The 23032-nt window shown below is 41.0% G+C and overlaps 1 protein-coding gene across 2 annotated transcripts in view; it reads right to left on the minus strand.

Annotated features, from left to right (window-relative positions):
- LOC105480844 (dedicator of cytokinesis 2) overlaps positions 1-1869 on the minus strand; it is a 434017-nt gene extending 432148 nt beyond the window's left edge. For both annotated transcript variants that reach the window (XM_011740035.2, XM_011740036.2), the window contains exon 1: positions 1755-1869. In XM_011740035.2, coding sequence (XP_011738337.2) covers positions 1755-1797 — 43 coding nt within the window. In that variant the 5' untranslated portion in view covers positions 1798-1869. The remainder of the gene's footprint in view (positions 1-1754) is intronic.
- Positions 1870-23032: the final 21163 nt, after the last annotated feature.

The following is a 23032-nucleotide window of genomic DNA, read 5'->3' on the forward strand; positions in this document are numbered from 1 at the left end:
CTGCTCAAAACCTCCAGTGCTCACAGAAGGAAATCCAAACTTCGAAGCTTGGCACTCAGAGCCCTTCACAATCTAGCCATAATCTACCTCTGCAATTTTTTTAACACTAAAAGCAATACTAAAACCAAAGCAGAATATTTATTGTTTGACCCACACACTGCAGGGATGCCAGCTCCCTGCCTTTACCCATGATGTTTCCCTTCTAGATGCTTTTCTGGTGCCATGACCTAGGGTCTGAAGACAATTGAATTTAAGGCCCAGCTTCATTGCTTCCAAGTGATGTTAACTTGGTTACTGCATCTGTAAAGTGGGAATAATACACTGCCTCACATGCGGGTTCTGAAGTCAGACACAGACTGCATGACATTTGGTCTTGCAAACCATGAAACACTACAGTCTCATAAGGCATGACTGTCCTGAATCTGGCATTAGGGTGCATCTTGGTGCTGGTGTCTCTTGGTTCTGAAGCTGCTAGGTAAGCCCCTTGACCTCAATCTCTAATTCTCATTGAGCCAGCACACTACTAAATGCTTTCCATGCATAACCCCATTCAATCCTTACAAGAGTCTCATGAAACCTGCATTATTATTAACATTCCCACTTTATAGATGAGGAAACAGACCCTGATTTCAACTCAGTTCTGACTTCCCAGTCTAAGCCTCTAGCCTTCCACATAACTCCTCAAGGGCAGAAGCTGTATCCTTCCTTACTTTGTAACTGCCCGTTGAGGATATGAATTATTATTTGTTCTCTGGATGGGAACCATTCATATCAAAATGCCCCCCACCCCATGCCCGGTGCCCAGTAATTGAGTGGATAACTACTGATCTCTCCAGGGCAGTGTTTCCCGAACAGCGGCCTGGGGACCCCCTGCATCGAATCCCTCTGGGCGCTTGGGTCTTCCAATGCCTCACCTGCTAAATCTTTGTTTCTGAGATGGTGTCTGGTATCTGCCTGTGTAGGAAGCTCCAGAGTGACTTTTTAATTGATACTGAAGTTTGAAAACCACAGTGAGTCCATGAAGATTGCACCACGGATGCCACTCAGAGAGAGTAGCAGCACCTGAGGCCTCCCTTCCCCCAGCCACCACTTCCGCCCCTGAGCTCCAGGCAGAGGCCTCTGGGAGTTTAGATGGCTGAGGCTGACAAAGCTAGCTTCTGGGTTACCCTCAGACCACCTGACGGGAGCCTTTTTCCCCAGAGGCTCTTAGGGACTGAGTAGAGAACCCCACCGTCCAGCCCCATCCCCCAAGCTTGAGCTGCCCTCTGGATGTCCTGCCAAATCGGGAGTCACCTGACCCAGAAGGAACAGACAGGGGAAGCAGGCAGATGGGTGTCGCTTTGGAGGGGGTGGAAGTATGCATGGTGGGCAGGCCAAGGCTGAGCCTGAGGAGAGTGGAGCTCCCTCTATAAGGCCAAGTCTCCCATGTGGCGAGTTGGGGCACTCCTGGGGACGATGAGTCTGGCGAGAAGAGCTGAGTCGTCAAGCTCAAGTCTTGACCCTATCTCGGAAATGCCTCAGGTTCCCTCGGCAGGCGAGAGGGCGAGGGCTGTGCTTAGCGCGCGGGGTGGGGTCCCGCCGTCCTCTCCCGAGCCTCGGCTTTTCCGCCCCGGGGCCCCGCGGCAGGCTGCGCCCTCTGACCTGCAGGCGGCGCGCCCTGCCCACCCCGCGCGGTCAGCCCCGCAGCATCCTCCTGCTCGCGGCTCTCCCGCCACCTGTCCCGCTCCCTGCCGCGCCCTGGAGCCCGCACCTACCCACGCCGTGCCGCTCCTTGTCAGCTTTACGCCAGGGGGCCATGACTGAGCCGGGGCCTCGCCTCCTCCCGTGGGGAAGCCGGCAGGGGGTAGCTGGGCGCCGCAGGGCCCCACTTCCTTCCTCTTTTCAAACTCCTCTCAGGGCCCGCCCTCTCCTCCCTCCCCGGGGCTCCCCGCTCCCTCCTCCCTCCCGTTGGGCAGGGGCACACTAGAAGGCTGGTGCCCCGTAGGCTGGGACACGCCACCCCACCCCACTTCACGCAAAGCTTGGGGACCACTCCCACCTTGTCTCCTCCCCAGGCGAGGGGGGCAGAGGCCAGTCCCCACCTGGGGCTCCCCAGACCGCCACCGCAAGTGCAGAGAGTTTTCTGATTGCCGTGCCTAGGGGACTGAACAAACCATTTCCTTAACTCCCCTCAGCGGGAGCTTTGGTGTCAGATCTGGGTTCGAATCCAGACGGGGACAAATGAATTCATTTTTCTAAGCTTCAGTTTTCTCATCTGTGAAATGAGATACTAGTACCTACTTCATATGATTATTCTAAGGGTTAGAGAGGCAATGTACACAGCAGGTGACATGGAGGTGGATCGTTTACAGCCGCCTTTTTTTTTTTTTTTTTTTTTTTTTTTTTGAGATGGAGTTTCTCTCTTGCTGCCCAGTCTGGAGTGCAAACACGATCCCGGCTCACCGCGACCTCCGCCTCCCGAGTTCAAGTGACTCCTCAGCCTCCCGAGTAGCTGGGATTACAGGGTTGCACCACCACGCCCAGCTAACTTTGCATTTTCAGTAGAAATGGGGTTTCTCCATGTTGGTCAGGCTGGTCTCGAACTCCCGACCTCAGGTGATCTGCCAGCCTCAGACTCCCAAAGTGCTGGGATTACAGGCATGAGCCACCGCGCCTGACCCATTTACAGCTTTTTATCGTTTTGGTGCCACAAACCCGTTGGAAAATCTGGTGTAAGCTCTAGAAGTTTTATTCTGAAAATACTTAAATACACTATTTACCAACATCACTGCAAGGTGAAGGGTGCTGTCACAGCCAGCAACGGTGGGCCCCAGGAAAAGAGCCCTAGAGTTAGGCTAAAGGAGACATTTCCTCGAAAAATCTCATTTTTTGCTCTGGGAACAGATTCTGTCCAGAAAAAAAATCATGTCTGATCCACAGTGATAAGGCTGAATTTAAGTTTTGCTGAGTTTTCTTTCTTTATTCATGACTCTCATTACCCCTTTCTGCCTTACACTGAGAGTCATTAAGATACATAGGCAGTATCACAGCTGAACTGGAATGACAAAAAATTATTTCGTTTTATCTGCAGTTATTTTCTGTTTTCTAGCAGCGTAAGTTAGGTAATAATGTCTTGTACAGACAGCAGTGGCATTAGGGTTCCCCCAGATGACCAGAATAGGAGATTATATATACACATACATATATATACATACATATATAAATGCATACATACATATATATATTATACATATACATATATATGTGTGTGTGTGTATGTTATATATATATGAGAGAGAGAGATTGGGGATTGGCTAATACAGTTGTGAGGCTGTCAGGAACAGCAGTTTGGAAATTCACAGTCAGGAGCTATCCTCAGGAGGAATTTCTTCTTTTTCAAGGAACCTCAGTTCTATTCATAAGGTTTGTCAACTAATTGGATCACACCAACCCAATTTATTGAGGATAATCTCCCTTGATTGAATTTGATAGATGATAGAAGATGTTAATCACATCTACAAAGTACTTCACAGCAACACCTGTGAAGATTGTGAGCTTGGTGTTTGATTGCATAACTGGGCCACAGCCTTGCCAATCTGACTCACAAAACTAGCTAACACAACAGCATTACAAATTGGGGCTATACAATAGAGGTTGGCAAACATTTCCTGTAAAGGCACAGATAGTCAATATTTTAGTCTTTGCTGTCCGGAAAGCAAAATCAAATATATATGTAAGATGCAAGTACTTATGTAAAGAAAGAAAACAAGCTTCTAAAAATTTTTATTAATAAAATTCAAAATATGATGTGAATGAATATTTTTTGTAATACTGGCTTAGTAGGGCCCAAAAAAAAATACAATGGGAATGATATCACATTTCACCTTATTGGAGTTCAAAGTTAATGTGCCTTATTGAAATTGATTCAAATGTTCATATGTTAATGCTGATCTGCCAGGATATTTACTTCCTATTTCTGAAAAAAATGTTTATTAAATAGGCAATGGTTAAAAGTCCAGAAGAGCTAATAAAATTAACTTTTGATACCACTAATTAAATAACATCACAGATTTAAATATTTTCCACAAAGTACCTGATGGTGAATATTACAATTAGTAATCATAGGCTTTAAATATCTTACATTTTCACCCACTTTCTAAATTTGTTCCAAAAGCCTTTTTCTGCTCCGTAGATATTTTTTACTATGAACAGTTGCAACACATCTTGGCAGATTCCACTTCAGGTCGTGTTGAATTAGTGTTTTCTCATTTTCTTTTAAAATAATCTTGCCCATAGTTCTTCTACACAGGCTTTTCATAAAAGCTATTTCTTCATTCACTTCAAACTCAGCACTGACTCCTCAAATAAACAACTGAGCTGCATTGGTAATATTTGTCAACAAGAGCTAAGGAAAATCACTAGAAGTCATTTTAAAATTCACTATTGATGCTGCTGTCAATGTTCTTAACCAAGCAATCAGTGTCACCAAAAGGCTAATAGTCTTAAACTAATTTATTTTCACTGGATATATTCCATCTGCTGCTATAATCAAACATGATTTAATGAACTCAACATCAATAAAATATTTTGCCTTGCTTGCATAACAAGCCACTTGGAAACTTATTCTGGTTGTAGTCTCATTTTCATTTTTTATTATTTTAAAGAAATTGTGCTGTGATGAGGTATTGTTTTAAATTTTCTAATTTTTCTGGTCATTGCTTTTGTGTGAGTTGGAAAAAATGTGATGAGTGCTTAATCTATTATATTGTTTGGAGTGTCAACATGTAATAAACACAATGCTTTCTCCTCTGCTTTGTTTGTTTTGTGCTGCTATAACAGAATGCTACAGACTGTGTAATTTACGATGAACAGAAATTTATTTGGCTCACACCTCTGGAGGCTGGGAAGTTAAATATCAAGGGGCCAACATCTAGCAAGGGCATTTGTTGCTGTGCCCTCCCATGGTGGAAGGTGACAGAGAAAGAGCCAGAGAGCAAGATAGGCCAAACACACCTTTACAACAAACCCACTCTCACAGTAACTAACCACTCCCTCAATAACTAACCCACTCCCACGATAACAACATTAATCTATTTATGCAGAGCCCTCATGATTAACTAATTACATCTTATTAGGCTCCACCTTCCAACACTGTTGTATTGGGGATTAAATTCCTAACAAATGAACTTTGGGGAGGTCACATTTAAACCATAGCACTATTTAATTTGGTAAGAAAACAATACACACTCCACGGTGCCTTAGAAGCATGACGTTTGGAGCCCACTATGCCTTCTTTTCTTTTTGACATGGTGGCTATAGAACTAGTAATTTTTAAAAATGTTACTATAGAGAGTGATATACACTTTAAATGCTGTGGAGTTGTAACCTCATCCTTGTGATTAGTGGGTTGCTGGACAGCACTGTGAAGCACTGAAAACACCATATACAGTCCTTGTTGCAAATAGTCAATTCTGCCATTGTAGCATGAAAACAACTATAAATGATGCATACATGAATGAGCATGGCTGTGTTCCCATAAAATATAATTTTTACTTCCTACAGTTTTCGTATAGCATGGAATGTTACCTTTATTTCTATATTCTTCAGCAATTTAAAAATGTAAAAACCAGTCTTAGTTCATGGGCCGTACAAAAACATGCAGCAAGCCAGATCTGATCTGTGAACCATAGTTTGCCATCTCCCACTATGCTATACACAGTTGTATTGTCTTCATAAACTTGTAGCCAGGTGATATAAAATACAATTGTTTTTTTTCGATTTAGGTTTAAGCTCCTGACATACAAACAGGCAACTTCACATCAACAGTGTGATAAAGTATCTGATGGGAGGCCAAGAGTGGGTGGTGGTGCCAGAAAGCAAATAAGATCAAACTTGAGGAGCACTGAAGATTTTTTTTCCCCATTCAACTTGTGACACAAGCTATAATAGGAATCTGTTCCTTAAATGATGTTAAACAAACAAATTATTCAGCATATTAAAAGAGTTATAAAACTACTTTCAGTTGAAGGAAATGAAGTTTAGAAATTTTGACTGAGTGTTAATTAACTTCTTAATGGGGTAGCTTTTAATGTAGAAATCTTTAAACTTCATATGGTTAGGAGATGGCTTTTATGTTTCTGAAATATGGGCTTTTCATTACAGTTAACAATTCTATGGCACCATAAAAATTTTTTGGCAAGAGAGGTCAATAGTCAAACATAAAAATCTGACTAAAACCACTTAAAGAATTTACAATAATCTTGGTCACACAATTTTATTAAACATCATCTGTCAGTTACTTGACTATTAGGCAGTACACTCTCGATGGCTATAACTTCACATACATTGTGAGGGATGACTGTGGGTAAAAGGACATCTCTAGCCAAGATTTCTTTTAAGTTCAGTCCCATGTGTCCAACTACCTACTAGACATCCCCTCCCCACTCCATCAATGTCTCCATATTTCAAAACCAAGCTCATCACATAACTGTTCCCTAGACTTGTCCCCCTTCTGACTGCTTCTACCCGATGTTAACAAGTGAAGTGACCAGACTGTGCTTTAATGAGGTGCTAGAACCCCATCTCCATCACTTACCTAGCTTTGTGGTTTGCAGCAAATTCACTGAACACTTTCTAAGCCCCATTCAGTGAATGCTTACTGCCTGTCAATCCCAGACTTAAACACTTGGTATGCATTATCTCGTGTCATCCTAAAAGCAGCCCCATAAGACAGGTACCATTATTACCCCAATTTTACCCCCATTTTGCTAATAAGCAAACTGAGGTCAGAGAAATGAAATCCCTTATTGTAGCCAGTATCCACTGTGATTGCCTATGAGTGCATCATTATCCTTCACTTCACTCGGGTCAGAAGCTTAACTCATCCCAATCTTCCTTTCACTCCAAATGATAATCTCAAAAACAGCTGTTGAATCTGCCCTCTTCCCCATCCCACGAACTTGTTAACTTGGATTAGAGATCCCTTCCTCCAACCTTGCCTCCTTCCAATCTCTTCTCCATGTTTCTTCTGAGACCCTTTGCCCAAGCAGTTTTGATCTTCTCAACCTTCTGGAATAATCTAGAAAAAAAATAAGCAAAGCAGGTTTGTAATAACTTGAGAGGTTTTACAACTTTTGTGAAATAAAGACATTCCACAGGAAAGAGCTATGCAAAGCCTCAAGCATAGCCCAAAGAAATCTAATTGAACTCATGGTTTAGGTAAATTGTAGAAGACTTTTTCCCTAAGGCACAGCAGAAGGGGAGGTTTCTCATGTTCATCTTTTTCAGAGTCATATATTCAGGTCCAAGATTTGGCTAGATTTCTCTAGTATGCCTGTAATGATTACTAAATATTGGAATATTTCCATACAGTTGCTAAACAGCTACATCTCAAGGCATTCGAGTGCCCTCCTCCCATTCTTGCCCTGGAAAGCTCTCACTGGGCACCACTGGTGTCACTATAGTGCCTGTCAGCTTGTTCTGAGTAGTTCATGGGGGTTGGTCCCCTTCTACATATGTCCCCCAACTCCCAGCCAGAGTGCTCCTGGGCCCAGATAGGGGAGAGGGCTACCTGGAGGTAGCACTGGCATGTCAGTAGGTAGATGCCTACAGGCTTCTCGTGTCCCATCCACCTGTGTCCATCACATGACTGCCTTTGGAAACTCCAGCCTCCACAGTACTAGTCAACATTTTTCTCATTTTCTTTTCTTGTGTTACCTGTTACAGTCATGGCAAATAGCCAAGTATATTCTGAGCAGCTCAGATAGTCAAAAGCAAAAACTTGTACTTACCTAAATTCTACTCACCAGAGAGGAGTCCAGGTCCCTATCAGGACCATAAAAAGCTCTAGGTAAGGATATACACTCCCAAAATCAATTAGCTACAGTAAAGGAAGGAGGCCCAACAACAAAGATGGCATGTAGATAAGTAGGCATTCAAATAATTCTGCCTTCAGGTAACAGACAAAACTCTAGAAGTGACTGTGGGTGTGAGGGTTGGCTATAGGGAGAACCAAGAGCTTTCCTGCTTACCTAGAGTTTGCTCTATCAGATGAAACGTTCATAGCCTCATCCAGGTCACTGCAAATGCCATTAATTCATTCCTTTTTATGGCTGAGTAGTATTCCGGTAGTATTCCATCATAAGTTTATTCTAAGTGAAGTAATTCAGAAATGGAAAACCAAACGTTGTATGTTCTCATTCATAAGTGGGAGCTTAGCTATAGGATGCAAAGGCATAAGAATGACAGAATGGACTCAAGGGGAAAGGGTGGGAAGGGGATGAGGAATGAAAGACTACAAATAGGGTGCAGTGTATACTGCTCAGGTGATGGGTGCACCAAAATTTCACAAATCACCACTAAAGAAGTTACTTATGTAACCAAACACCACCTGTTTCCCGAAAAACTACAGAAAGAAAAAAATTTATTTATATATATATAAATTATATTATTATTATATTCTATATTATTATATATTAAATTATATTGCTATTAAATATATATATTTGAAAATGTTAATAGCCTCAAACTTACTGCTAGTTAATGCTCTAGGTATCTGCCAGTGGGATTTACCTCAACTGTAAGACTAAGACATCAAAGCCCAGAATAATATCTCTTAGTGTATCCTTCAAATACTGTTGGACACTATTTAAAGTCTTAAGAATATCATGTAGGGCTGTCATTCCCCTCGACAGCTTCATTTCCTGCCTCCTCTGCCTCCTGTTATACCACCTCCCTGCACCACATGCACAATCACCCTACACTCTTACAAGATGGTGCTGTTTGAAGTTTCCTAGAAGTGCCACAAGTTCTCACATCTGTGTGTGCTGTAGCCCTTCCTCCAAAAGGAATACCCCTTCTTGCCCTCTAGGTTAAGTAGTTCTGGGAAGACTTACTTGGTCTCCCCACCTCCCAATTCCCCCTCCAGTTAGATAACCCTCCTGCAGCAGCCCATGCTCATGAACTACTGGTCTGTCTGGTAGTCGCAATGGCTTCTTCTGCAAAGCTGCCAAGGATCACACTGGGTGTAGTGACATCAGCCCTGCTCCTTTTCCACATCTTGTTGGCACTGACTCATCTAGAAACAATGATATTTGACAGGGGCCAACCACTAGCAGTCCAAAGTTCAAACCTGGAGGATGACATATTTGTTTAACAAGCATATTTTATTTTCACAGTGTTTAATGTTTAAACAAATTGCCAGCAATTAACAATCAAGAGATTTTACCTGAACTTCTAGATTTCTAGTCTCTCTCTAAATAAATGTAGACACTGGCACAAGGCAGGTTCAGCTGGAGGTAGCTTCGGCAGCTGTCCTTGAGCTTGAGCATGCACTCCAGTTGCCACAATCTCCGATGCTGAGGCCAAATCTCAATTGCTATTTACCATTGTGCTTACACAGTTGTTTTTCTTGAGGTAAAAACAAAAATGAAATACTGCTTGGCCTTGTGTTCCATCAAAAGTGGGAAAATAGGAGAGACTGACAAGATACATGTTTCAGGAAACATGGGAGAGAATGTATATATTTACAGATGTGAGGAATAGTCATAGATGTAGGTCTACATAGAACAAGTTCTTCTTAAGTTGCCATAACAACAACAAACCCAGTTTGCTTCACTCATTTAAGTTACCTGCCTAGTCCCCATAAACATTGAGTTGTGACCTTGGTGGGTGTATTAGAAATGAGGAAGGCCAACAGTTTCTGGCCAATAAGGAGGCTTTGTATTGGGTGATAGCAAACCAACCCAGTTAGGTCTTCTCATTTCAGAAGTATAAGTGGTAGACACTACTGCAAAAAGCAAATTACTTGAGCCAAGAGTGCCTCTTGAACAATCTCAATCTCTTGATTTTTTGGAGAAATCAATTATCTGGTTTAGAAAGAGGCAATAGATTCCTCATAAGCCTTTGTGTTTTAGCAATAAGCCTCCAATAATCTGGGTGTATCTCTTCTCTAAGTCCAACACACATCTGCATGCCATGTTGTAATTGTGGCTTTCCTGGATTTCCACCCATTCCTAGAGGCTGAGTGCTCCTTGACTTCATAAACGCCTACAGAGAACCCATCATGTGAAAAGCTCTGAGGATATATCTTGGGGAACAGCACAAACAAGATTGCTGCTCTCATCAATCTTGTAGCCTAGAAGGGAAGGCAGAAAGTCCACATGTACATAATACATTTTAATAAAGAAAATACATTATATAAAGAGTACTGTGGGAGAGTGGAAAAGGGGACGGTCTGGGAAGGGCTGTCTGAGAAAGTAATAGTTAAAAAGTGACTCTTGAGGAATCACCACACTGTCTTCCACAATGGTTGAACTAATTTACACTCCCACCAACAGTGTAAAAGCATTCCTATTTCTCCACAGCCTTGCAAGGATCTAGAACCAGAAATACTATTTGACCCAGCAATCCCACTACTAGATATATACCCAAAGGAATAGAAATCATTCTACTATAAAGACACATGCACACGTATGTTTACTGCAGCACTATTTACAATAGCAAAGACTTGGAACCAACCCAAATGCCCATCAGTGATACACTGGATAAAGAAAATGTCATATATATATACCATGGAATATTATGCAGCCATAATGTAAATGACGAGTTAATGGGTGCAGCACACCAACATGGCACATGTACACATATATAACAAACCTGCACGTTGTATACATGTACCCTAGAACTTAAAGTATAATAATTTTAAAAAAAATGAGTTCATGTCCTTTGCCGGGACATAGATGAAGCTGGAAGCCATCGTTCTCAGCAAACTAACACAGGAATAGAAAACCAAACACCACATGTTCTCACTCATAAGTGGAGTTGAACAATAAGAACACATGGCCACAGGGAGGGGAACATCACACACTGGGGTCTGTCTTAGGGTGGAGGGCAAGGGGAGAGAGAGCATTAGGACAAATACCTAACGCCTGTGGGCTGAAAACCTAGATGACAGGTTGATAGGTGCAGCAAACCACCACGGCACATGTACACCTATGTAACAAACCTGCACATTCTGCATATGTATCCCGGAACTTAAAGTAAAAATTTTTTCTTAAGAAGTGACCCTTGGGAAAAACATGTTCCTGGGAGAGGAAACCATATTTGTACAGACCCCAGTGGGAAAACAAGCTTACTGCATTTAAGAAACCAAAAAGGGCCTGTGTCATGGGTGTGCAGTGACTGTGCAGTGAAATTTAGGTTGGAAGTTAGGTAGGAACCAAATTATGTAAAACCTTGAAGATCACACTAAAGAGGTGGAATTTTACTCGAAGTGTACTGGGAAGTGAGAAAGACAGCCAGGTGCTGGCTGGGTCCCTACGGGTAGGCTGTGGTGTTCTCCTGTTGAACATGAACAATTTCTTGAACATCAACATCAGACAAGGCCAGCCCGTGACTGTGATGAATCTAGACAAAAATAAGACAACTCTGTAATCATCAGTGAACACAGACAAAACATGAACATTGTCCAAACCAAAAATGACCAAACATCATTCTTCTATCATGGCTAACATGAACGACTACCGATTTTTCCTTTTAATCAGTTTCAGGCTTAGCCTCATTCTAGTCTTCCATTCTTCTAGATGAGATGTATTAAGTTACCTAATCACAGAATTAACACTGCCTTCTTAAACACTACTGCAAATCACATAACACAAGTCCAAGTCCTATCCATAGCAAAGCCCCTTCTAACATACTCTTACTGGAACATCCCATGACTCTCCATGGTATGCAGCCACAAGCAATAAACCTAACTTTTTTTTTCTACTGCAGGTACATTGCTGGTGGTCTTTAGGTGGAAGGCATTGACAATGTCACTAGAGGATATTAAGCACGCGGTAATATAATCTTTTTAAAAAAATATTTCAACTAGAAAATAAATTCTGTAGGTCAAGAATAAAAGTGACAAGACCAGTTAGTGGTAATTTCAGCATCCAGGGAAAGATGATGGTGGATTGGACCAAGTGGTAGGGGCACAGCAGTCAAATGCAAAATATATTTCAGAGATGGTATCCATAGGACTTGCCTACCAAGAGATGAATATGTAGATCAAGTAGGCAGCCAAAGCCAGAGACCCAAAAATAAAGTAGCCAAAATAAGACAGAAGTCCAATTCTTTTCTGCATAGTTGGTATTGCAGTTCTATGGCATTGTCAAGGGTGAAGGCTCTTTCTTTCTTGTTATTCCATTATCCCCCAGGTTCACAATCATTATGTGCATAATCCACAATGACTCACCACCGTATTTCCATTCCAGTCAGCAGAAAGGGAGTTAGAGGGAATTAAGAGCATGGCTCAGAGTAGCACTCAACACTTTTGCTCACATTCCTTTGGCCAAGAATTGGTCCCATGCCCACATCTAGCTGCAAAGAAGTCTGGAAAATAAAGACATACTTCAGATATATTGAAGGTTCAGTTCTCGACTGCTGCAAAATAAAGCAAGTCACACAAACTTTTTGGTTTCCCAATGCATTTAAAAGTTATATTTATCCTATACCACAGTCTATTAAGTGGAAGTAGTATTATGTCTATGAACACAGATAATGTGTATACCTTAATTTAAAATACTTTATTGTTAAAAAATATTGACAATCATCTGAGCCTTCAGTCAGCCATAACTGTTTTTGCTGGTGGATGATCTTCCCTCAATGTTGATGGCTACTGACTGATCAGAGTGGTGATTGCCGAAGGTTGGGGTGGCTGTGGCAACTTGATTTTTCTTTCTTTCTTCCTTTGTTTTCTGATATAGAGTCTTATTCTGTTATCCAGGCTGGAGGGCAGTGGTGCGTGATCGTAGCTCCCTGCAACCTTGACCTCCCAGGCTCAAGCAATCCTCTTGCCTCAGCCTCCCAAGTAGCTTAGACTACAGGTATGTGCCACCATGCCCAGCTAATTATTTATTTTTTTAATTTATTTATTTTTTTGAGATAGAGTTGCACTCTTGTTGCCCAGGCTGGAGTGCAATGGCATGATCTTAATGGCTGGAGTGCAGTGCAATGGCTGGAGTGCAATGGCACTGCAACCTCTGCCTCCCAGGTTCAAGTGATTCTCCTGCCTCAGCCTCCTGAGTAGCTGGGATTACAGGCATGCACCACCATGCCCAGTTAATTTTGTATGTTTAGGAGAGATGAGGTTTCTCCATATTGGTCAGGCTGGTCTCGAACTCCTGACCTCAGGTGATCTGCCCACCTCAGCCTCCCAAAGTGCTGGGATTACAGGCATGAGCCACCATGTCCAGCCTTATTTTTTAATATTTTTGTAGAGACAGGGTCCCAGCTGGTTGCCCCAGCTGATCTCAAGCTCCTGGGCTCAAACAATACTCCCACCTTGGCCTCCCAAAGTTTTGAGATTATAGGTGTGAACCACCACACCTGGCCGTGATTTCTTAAAACAAGACAGCAAATAAATTACTCCACTGATGAACTCTTCCTTTCATTAAAGATTTCTCAGTAGCATATGATACTTTTTTATAGCATTTTTCCCACAGTAGAACTTCTTTCAAAATTAGTCCTCTCAATCCCTGCCTCTGCCTTATCAACTACATTTGTGTAATATTTCTAAATCGTTTATAATTACTTGAACAATGTTCACAACATCTTCACCAAGAGTAGACTGCATCTCAAGAAATCACTTTCTTTGCTCATTCATAAAAAGCAATTCTTCATCCTTTCAAGAGTTACCATGAGATTGCAACAATTCAGTCACATCTTCACTTCACGTTCCACTTCTAATTCTAGGTCTTGCTATTTTCACCAAATCTGCAGTTACTTCCTTCAGTGAAGTCTTGAATCCCTCAAAGTCACCCATGAGGGTTGAAATCAACTTCTTCCAAACTCCTGTTAATGTTGATATTTTGACCTCCTCTCATGAACTGCAAATGTCCTTAATGCCATTAAGAATGGTGGTGAATCCAGTCAAAGCAGTGTTAAGAGGGAAATTTACAGCACTAAATGCCCACGTCAGAAAGCTAGAAAGATCTCAAATCGACTCCCTAACATCACAATTAAAAGAACTAGAGAAGCAAGAGCAAATAAATCCAAAAGCTAGCAAAAGACAAGAAATAGTTAACTAAGATCAGAGCAGAACTGAAGGAGAGAGAGACACAAAAACCCTTCAAAAACTCAATGAATCCAAGACCTGGTTTTTTGAAAAAAATTAACAAAATAGACCACTAGCTAGACTAATAAAGAAGAAAAAAGAATTAAATAGAGGCAATAAAATATTATAAAGGGGATATCACCACTGACCCCACAGAAATACAAACCACCATCAGAGAATAATATAAATACCTCGACACAAATAAACTAGAAAATTTAGAAGAAATGGATAAGTTCCTGGACATACACCCTCCCAAGACTAAACCAGGAAGACGTCAAATCCCTGAACCGACCAATAACAAGTTCTGAAACTGAGGCAGTAATTAATAGCCTGCCAACGAAAAAAAAAAAGCCCAGGACCAGATGGATTCACAGCTGAATTCTACTGGAGGTACAAAGAGGAGCTGGTACCATTCCTTCTGAAACTATTCCAAACAATTGAAAAGGAGGGACTCCTTCCTAGCTCATTTTATGAGGTAAGCACAATCCTGACACCAAAACCTGGAACAGACACAACAAAAAAAGAAAACTTCAGGCGAATATGAACATCAATGCTAAAATCCTCAGTAAAACACTGGCAAACCAAATCCAGCAGCACATCAAAAAGCTTATCCACCATGATCATGTCAGCTTCATCTCTGGGATGCAAGGCTGGTTCAATATGTGCAAATCAATAAATGTGATCCATCACATAAGCAGAACCAATGACAAAAATCACATGATTTTCTCAATAGATGCTGAAAAGGCCTTTGATAAAATTCAACATCCCTTCCTGTTAAAAACTCTCAATAAACTAAATATTGATGGAACATATCTCAAAATAATAAGAGCCATTTATGAAAAACCCATGGCCAATATCATATTGAATGGGCAAAAGCTGGAAGCATTCCCTTTGAAAACTGGCACAAAACAAGGATGCCCTCTCTCACCACTCCTATTCAACATAGTATTGGAAGTTCTGGCCAGGGCAATCAGGCAAGAGAAAGAAATAAAGGTTTTCAAACAGGAAGAGAGGAAGTCAAATTGTCTCTGTTTGCAGACGACATGATTCTACATTTAGAAAACCCCATTATCTGAGCCCCAAAACTCCTTAACCTGATAAGCAACTATAGTAAAGTCTCTGGATACAAAATCAATGTGCAAAAATCACAAGCACTTCTAGACACCAACAACAGACAAGCAGAGAGCCAAATCGTGAATGAACTCCCATTCACAATTGCTACAAAGAGAATAAAATACCTAGGATTACAGTTAACAAGGGATGTGAAGGACCTCTTCAAGGAGAAATACAAACCACTGCTCAAGGAAATAAGAGAGGACACAAACAAATGGAAAAACATTCCATCCTCATAGATAGGAAGAATCAATATCACGAAAATGGCCATACTGCCCAAAGTAATTTATAGATTCAATGCTATTCCCATCAAACTACCATTGACATTCTTCACAGAATTAGAAAAAAAAAAAACTACTTTAAATTTCATATGGAACCAAAACAGAGCCCTTATAGCAAAGACAATCCTAAGCAAAAAGAACAAAGCTGGGGAGACATCATGCTACTTGACTCCAAACTATACTACAAGGCTACAGTAACCAAAACAGCATGGTACTGGTACCAAAACAGACATATAGATCAATGGAACAGAACACAGACCTCAGAAATAACACCACACATCTCCTACCAACTGATCTCCGACAAACCTGACAAAAACAAACAACGGGGAAAGGATTCCCTACTTAATAAATGTTGTTGGGAAAACTGGCTAGCCATATGTAGAAAACTGAAACTGGACTGCTTCCTTACACCTTATACAAAAATTAACTCAAGATGGATTAAAGATTAAAGACCTCAGACCATAAAAACCCTAGAAGAAAACCTAGGCAATACCTTTCAGGACATAGGTATGGGCAAAGACTTCATGACAAAAATGCCAAAAGCAATTGCAACAAAAGCTAACTAAGGAGCTTCTGCACTGCAAAAGAACCTGTCATCAGAGTGAAAAGGCAAGCTACATAATGGGAGAAAATTTTTGCAATCTACCCATCAGAAAAAGGTCTAATATCCAGAATCTACAAGAAAACAAATTTATAGGAAAAAAAAAACAACCCCACCGTAAAGTGGACAAAGGATATGAACAGACACTTATCAAAAGAAGACATTTATGTGACCAAGAAACATACATGAAAAAAAGCTCAACATCACTGATTATTAGAGAAATGCAAATCAAAATCATAATGAGATACCATCTCATGCAGTCAGAATAGCAATTATCAAAAAGCCAAGAAACAATAGAGGCTGGAGAGGCAGTGGAGAAACAGGAATGATTTTATACTGTTGGTGGGAATGTAAACTAGTTCAACTATTGTGGAAGACAGTGTGACAATTCCTCAAGAATCTTGAACCAGAAATACCATTTGACCCAGCAATCCCATTACTGGGTATATATCCAAAGGAATAGAAATCATTCTACTATAAAGACACATGCACACATTCAATGATAGACTGGATAAAGAAAATGTGGCATGTATACACCATGGAATACTATGCAGGCATAAAAAGGAATGAAATCATGTCCTTTGCAGGAACAGGGATGAAACTGGAAGCCATCATTCTCAGCAAACTAACACAGGAACAGAAAACCAAACACTGTATGTCCTCACTCATAAGTAGGAGTTGAACAACGAGAACACATGGACACAGGAAGGGGAACAACACACACTGGGGCCTGTCAGGTGGAAGAGGCAAGGGGAGGGAGAGCTTTAGGACAAATGGCTAATGCATATGGGGCTTAAAACCTAGATGATGGGTTGATAGGTGCAGGAAGCCACCAGAGGTCATGTATACCTATGTAACAAACCTGCACGTTATGCACGTGTATCCTGGAACTTAAAGTAAAATTAAAAAAAAAAAAAATGGTGGTGAATCTTTTCCAGAAGGTTTTCAATTGGCTTTGCCCAGATCCATCAGAGGAATCTACAATCTACAGCAGCTATAGCCTTATGAAATATATTTCTTAAACAATAAGACTTGAAAGTCCTAATCACTCCTTGATCCATGGGCTGCAGAATGGATTTCCTGTTAGCAGACATGAAAACAACATCAATCTTCTTGTACATCTCCACCAGAGCTCTTGGGTGACAAGGTGCACTGTCAATGAGCAATAACATTTTGAAAAGAATCTTTTTTTTCTGAGCAGTAGACCTCAACAATGGGCTTAAAATAATGGAGAGGTGATTCTCCCTCCTCAGCCCCCTGAGTAGCTGGGATTACAAGTGCATGCCACCACACTCAGCTAATTTTTCTATTTTTTGTAGACACAAGGTCTTGCCATGTTTCTCAGGCTCATCTTGAACTCCTGGGCTCAAGCGATCCACATGCCTCAGCCTCCCGAAGTGCTGAGGTTACAGGTGTGAGTCTCCTTGCCTGGCCTGTGCTTTTGTTCTAAAAGGATGACTATGCTGGTAGCTCAATTACAGAGAACAGAATCTACTCTCACTAATTTAAGTAGGAAGCAGAGTACTAAGTGGATCACAGAATTGATGAGTGGGCTGAAACAACAGAAACGGAATTTCCAGGAATAACTGCCAAAGCTATGCTATAGAACTGAAATGGGAGAGTTCCCTGATTCCCCTTGCAGGACATGCAACAGGAGTGTGGCTCGCCTGTCCAGTTGCCCCACAGCTCAGACCCCTGGGGGAGCATGCAGACGGGCAGGTGCAGAGGCCAGGGCTTGTGCTTTGGGCTTTCAGCCCCACAGTAGTGTCTAGTGGTGAGTGCCTGCAACCCCAGTGTTACATAGCTCTTTCAGCTTTGCCATCTGCAGATGGCTTGAGTGTTAATCAGCTTAATGGACCCTCTGCCTTACTGCAAGGGCAGAGGGCCAGTATGACAGCTTTCTGTATCCCAAGCTCTTGCTCAGTGTCCAGGAAGAATTGAATCACATGTGGGCTCAAAGGTTGAGCGCAAGGTTTTATTGACTGGTGGAGATGACTCTCAGTGAGATGGATGGGCAGCGGGAAGGTGGAGGGTTGGGAGAGATAATCTACCCCTGGAGTTCAGCCATCCGCTGCTGAACTCCTCTTGATGTTCAGACACCTCTTCCCTCCTTCTCTGCTGTGCCGCCCCGCTGCTCTCTGCCAGTCTTCACTGCTCTGTGCTGCTCTGTTCCTCTGCTCCTCTCAATATTCAGATGCTTGTGTACATGCCTGCCAAGGTCTCAGGTTTATACGGGCACAGGATGGAGGGGGACATGGTGGGCCAGAGTGGTCTTAGAAAATACAACATCCAGCCATGAAAACAGGAACGTCTGTTCTCAGTCAGGTCCATAGGCACAAGCCCAAGGGTGGGACCCACCCTTCTTTACGCAGCGCTTCCCTGCCCCACTGGCATATCAGAACTGGGCTTAACAATTTTTGTGACCTCCATTGTTTTGTCCTCCTTGGTAAATCAGCAAGACAGAGCAAAGAGAACCATCACGTAAGAGAGGTGCTAAACATGCACCAATGTAACCTTGTCATCTTATGTTTCTGATTAGGTGAGATAGAAAAGTGCTAATAAGTGTTAGAAACTATGTTTTATTGTGCAAGGTGTCCATAAAGTTGAGAAACACTGAACAAATTTAATTTTAAAGAGTTATTGGTTTCTGTGTCAAATAATATTGCTCAATATACTACTCTTCATCATCCTGATGAAGAATTTTCAGGTCGAATACCTCTAAATTAAAGAAAATGGTTCAATTGTTAATCTAAAAACAGTTCAATAAATACTATTTTCCCAATTATACTCGCCCCCCCATTCCAGGTTAGCAATTAGACCTAATGCTGAAACTTTGTGGAACATATTTTTTAATGTAAAATGTGACTAATATATTGTCTGAACAATTTATCCTATGTTTTCCAACTTTGTGGATAGTTTATATAGTAAAAACAGTTCAAAAATAGCTCAGGTAAACTCTCTTCTCTTTTGATGAACAAGCACCAACTGAAACTATTAGAGGGTGGTGGGGGGTGGAGATATTCAGTAACGAAATCTAGAGGAAATGTGAATAATAGATTATTCATGGTAAAGAATTCATTGTAACCAGATAAGAAAAATATTGTTTCAAATGGCCATCTGCTCAGCTGAGGGAAATCACTCTTTTAGGTTTTAAATTACACTATCCTATTCTCTTTTTAATTATTCTTTATGTGTGCTTCTTTTATATTTCCTTTGCTGACTTTTGTTTGTCCTCTTTTTCCATATAAGGTATTCCTCAAGGCTTATAAGAAACACTATTACATATTAAAAAGAACACTCCATGAGGTCAGAGATTTTGGATTTAAAACTGAGCTCTGAAGGAAAGTTACCCTGCCTTACATTTATATCTGCAGTATATTTAGACTTGATAGTTGCATTAGGTTGAGATAGGGATCAAGAGTAACTTTTTTCTGCATACATTATACAAATGGACCCAGCATTATTTTCAAAAGACTATCCTTTCCCCCTTGCATTTGCAGTGTCATTTTTTGGTCAAAAATCAGATGAGCATACATGTTTGACTCTGTTTATGGATTGTCTGTTTTCTTCCTTTGGTCTATTTCTCTATGTTTGCTTTTATACCACACTGAATTAATTATCATTTTATAACAGAGCTTTAGTTCTGTTAGTGTAAGTGCCCCACCTGTGGTCTTCAAGATTTCATTGGATATTCCTGGCCTTTTGCATTTCCATATACACTTTTTTTTTTTTTTTTTTTTTTTTGAGACAGAGTCTCACTCTGTCACCCAGGCTGGAGTACAGTGGCACGATCTCAGCTCACTGCAATCTCTGCCTCTCAGGTTCAAGCGATTCTCCTGCATCAGCCTCCCAAGTAGCTGGGATTACAGGTGCCTGCCACCACACCTAACTAATTTTTGTATTTCTACTGGAGATGGGGTTTTGCCATGCTGGCCAGGCTGGTCTCAAACTCCTGACCTCAGGTGATCTGCCCGCCTCGGCCTCCCAAAGTCCATATACACTTTAGAATCAACTTACATGATCCAGAAAAAAAAAAGTATAATAAATTTTATTGCAATTGTTTCACATCTTTAGCTCAATCTAGAGACTAATGATATCTTTAATATGGTATTTTCTACTACTTATGTACATGTTCTTCATCTCTGTGATGTTTTGTAGTTTTCAGTGTAGAGATTTTATAGATCTATTTGTTGACTTTATCTCTAGGCATATGATATATGTACAATAACTTAATTTTTAAAAAATCTTCTCTATTTGTTTGTAGCTCATATAATTGATTTCTAAAAACAGACCCTATCTGTGATAGGTGCCTTTAGTAAATTCAGTTATCAATTTTAATAGTTTACCAACAAAGTATTTTAGATTTTCTACACAGACATAGAACCTGCAAATAATGACATTAAAAACTTCTAATTTTAACATAATTCTGTTAGTGGTAGCAGAGAGCTGACTTACTGGAGGCAAATTCGTAGGCGTCCACAAGCAACTTTTCAGTCCTTACCTCCTCCTCAGAAGAAATTTGTCTGAGGGGCAAAAAGCAGAAAAAGAGACCCAGGCAACTTTCAGAGCAGGAGTGGAAGTTTATTAAAAAGGCTTTAGAACAGGAAGGAACCCTTGGGAGAGACAAGTGGGTGCCTCCATGTCGAAGACAGAAAAGAAGTAAAAAAGAGCCCTTTAACCTTGATCCTGGGACTTTATAGGCTCGCCTCTTTCCCCGTGATTCTTTCCGCATGCGCAGTGCTTTCCTTACGCTTTGGAATTGAGCACGCGCAGTGTGTTTAGGGAGTTACATACCTGTCTGAGGCTCTGTTCCTTTTTCTGGTGGTGTGTGTCCCCAGAATGTCATACTTCGCCATTTTCTTTCTTAACACACATGCCCAAGAAGCTGCTTCTCCCTGGGGTCTGCATTCAATTAGCACTTTTAATGTTATCATGTGTGGACCATCAGGAGATTTTTCTCTCCCCAGCTGCCAAATTATCATTTTTAGAGAGGCAACGCGAGAATTGCTGAAACATCATCATTTTTAGTGCATTGGGGGAGAGCCCTCTCCTGTGCTGCTCATGCATAACTACCTGTAACAATTTCAGGCTTAAAAAAGAGTCACATGAATAAAAAAAATAATTTATGTAGATTCTTCACCCAGATTCCTCAAATGTTAACATTTCACTACATTTGCTTAATTATGCCCCTTTCAATATATAAACTACCTTTTTCTGAACCATTTGAAATAAGGTGCAGAAATGATACACTTTTACTCCACAGTAAACTATTTACTTCATTGTGCATTTCTTTGAAAACAAGGACAGTCCCACAACCAAATTCAGAAAATTAACATTGGGACAATACTATCAGTTAAGGTCCTCCTTCAGATTAACAAAAGAAAATTCCATATCACAAGTTGCATTCACTTGTGATATGTCTCTTTCATCTCCTTTAATCAGAATCGGTTCCTCCACCTTTATTTACCTTTCATGATCTTTGTTTCTTTGTTTTAGAGACAGGGTCTTGCTCTGTCACCCAGGCCAGAGCTCAGTGGCATGATCATAGCTCGCCGTAACCTTGAACTCCTGGGCTTAAGTGATCCTCTGACCTCAGTCTCCCAAGTAGCTAGAACTACAGGCATGTGGCACCACCATACCTGGCTAATTTTTAAAATATTATGTAGATATGAGGTCTTGCTATGTTGCCCAGGCTGATCTCAAACTCACAGTCTAAAGCAATTCTCCTACCCCAGCCTCCCAAAGCGCTGGGATTAAGTGTGAACCACTGCTCCTAGCAATCTTAGCATTTTGAAGAGTACAACCCAGATATTGAATAGAATGCAACTCAGGATTTTACAATGTTTCCTTATTGTTAGATTCAATCTGTGCAATTTAAGGCAGGAATACCCTATAAGTAATGCTCTGTTTTTCCTCACGGTTTTATATTTGGAGATACATTATAACAATTATGTTAACTTTTATTATGAATTGAGGTGACATCTGTCAGATTTCTCCATGGGAGGATTACTAGTTTTCCCTTTGTGATTGATATATATTTGTGAAAAGATGCTATAAGACTATGTAAATATTCCATAACTTATCAAACATTACTCCACTCATTTTGTATCTACTGATGATTCTTGCCTGAATCATGTGTTAATATAATTACCAAATAGATTTTTAAATTCTATTTTTTTAATTCATTAACTGAGATTCTACTGTGAGAAAAAGTTTTTCCTTCCTTCCTTCCTTCCTTCCTTCCTTCCTTCCTTCCTTCCTTCCTTCCTTCCTTCCTTCCTTCCTTCGTAATAGTATGAACTTCTGGTTTTTTATTTTACTCAATAGGTTATAGCCCATTACCATCTGTGATTTAAATGCTCAAATTATCCCCGATTTGGCCAGTGGAAGAAACTTTAAGCTGGTTCTCAAGTCATTTTGACATGCTCCCATCATTCTTTGGGCACTTTCTTACATTCTGGCACAAGGTGTTCAAGGCTCATCTCATACATCCCCAGGCATAGTCCTGGAATGAGCCATTTCCCAGAGTCCTGGCTCATTATGGTGGAGAATGGTGTTATGAAACCAAGACCTGGGTGCTATGTGTTCTCATGGCTGCTGGGATGCTATTGCTCCTGGGGCCATTCAGTAGATAGAGCTAGGAGTTCATACTCCGATTCCAATCCAACACCACAAGGTTCATTTTAGCGTTCCTCTTTTCATATTTTAAGTCCCCTCTCCAACAGTGAGAAACCTTGTTCTAGTTATGCACAATGTATTTAGCTATTTGTTCATTCTTTAAATCCCTTTGCAAGAGTTTCCCTAGTCATCTTGTGTTGAAATGATTCCTCTCCAGGAGATTCTTCAAGGAGGATCTGTGGGTACAAAATTTCCTAAGTTCTCAAGTATTTAAAACTGTTTTATTGTAGCCTTGATGAGTAAAGAATAGCTTTGATGCATATAAAATCCTTGGTTACATGGAGG

Source organism: Macaca nemestrina, chromosome 6 (genome assembly GCF_043159975.1).
Source record: "Macaca nemestrina isolate mMacNem1 chromosome 6, mMacNem.hap1, whole genome shotgun sequence".
Lineage (NCBI taxonomy): Eukaryota > Metazoa > Chordata > Mammalia > Primates > Cercopithecidae > Macaca > Macaca nemestrina.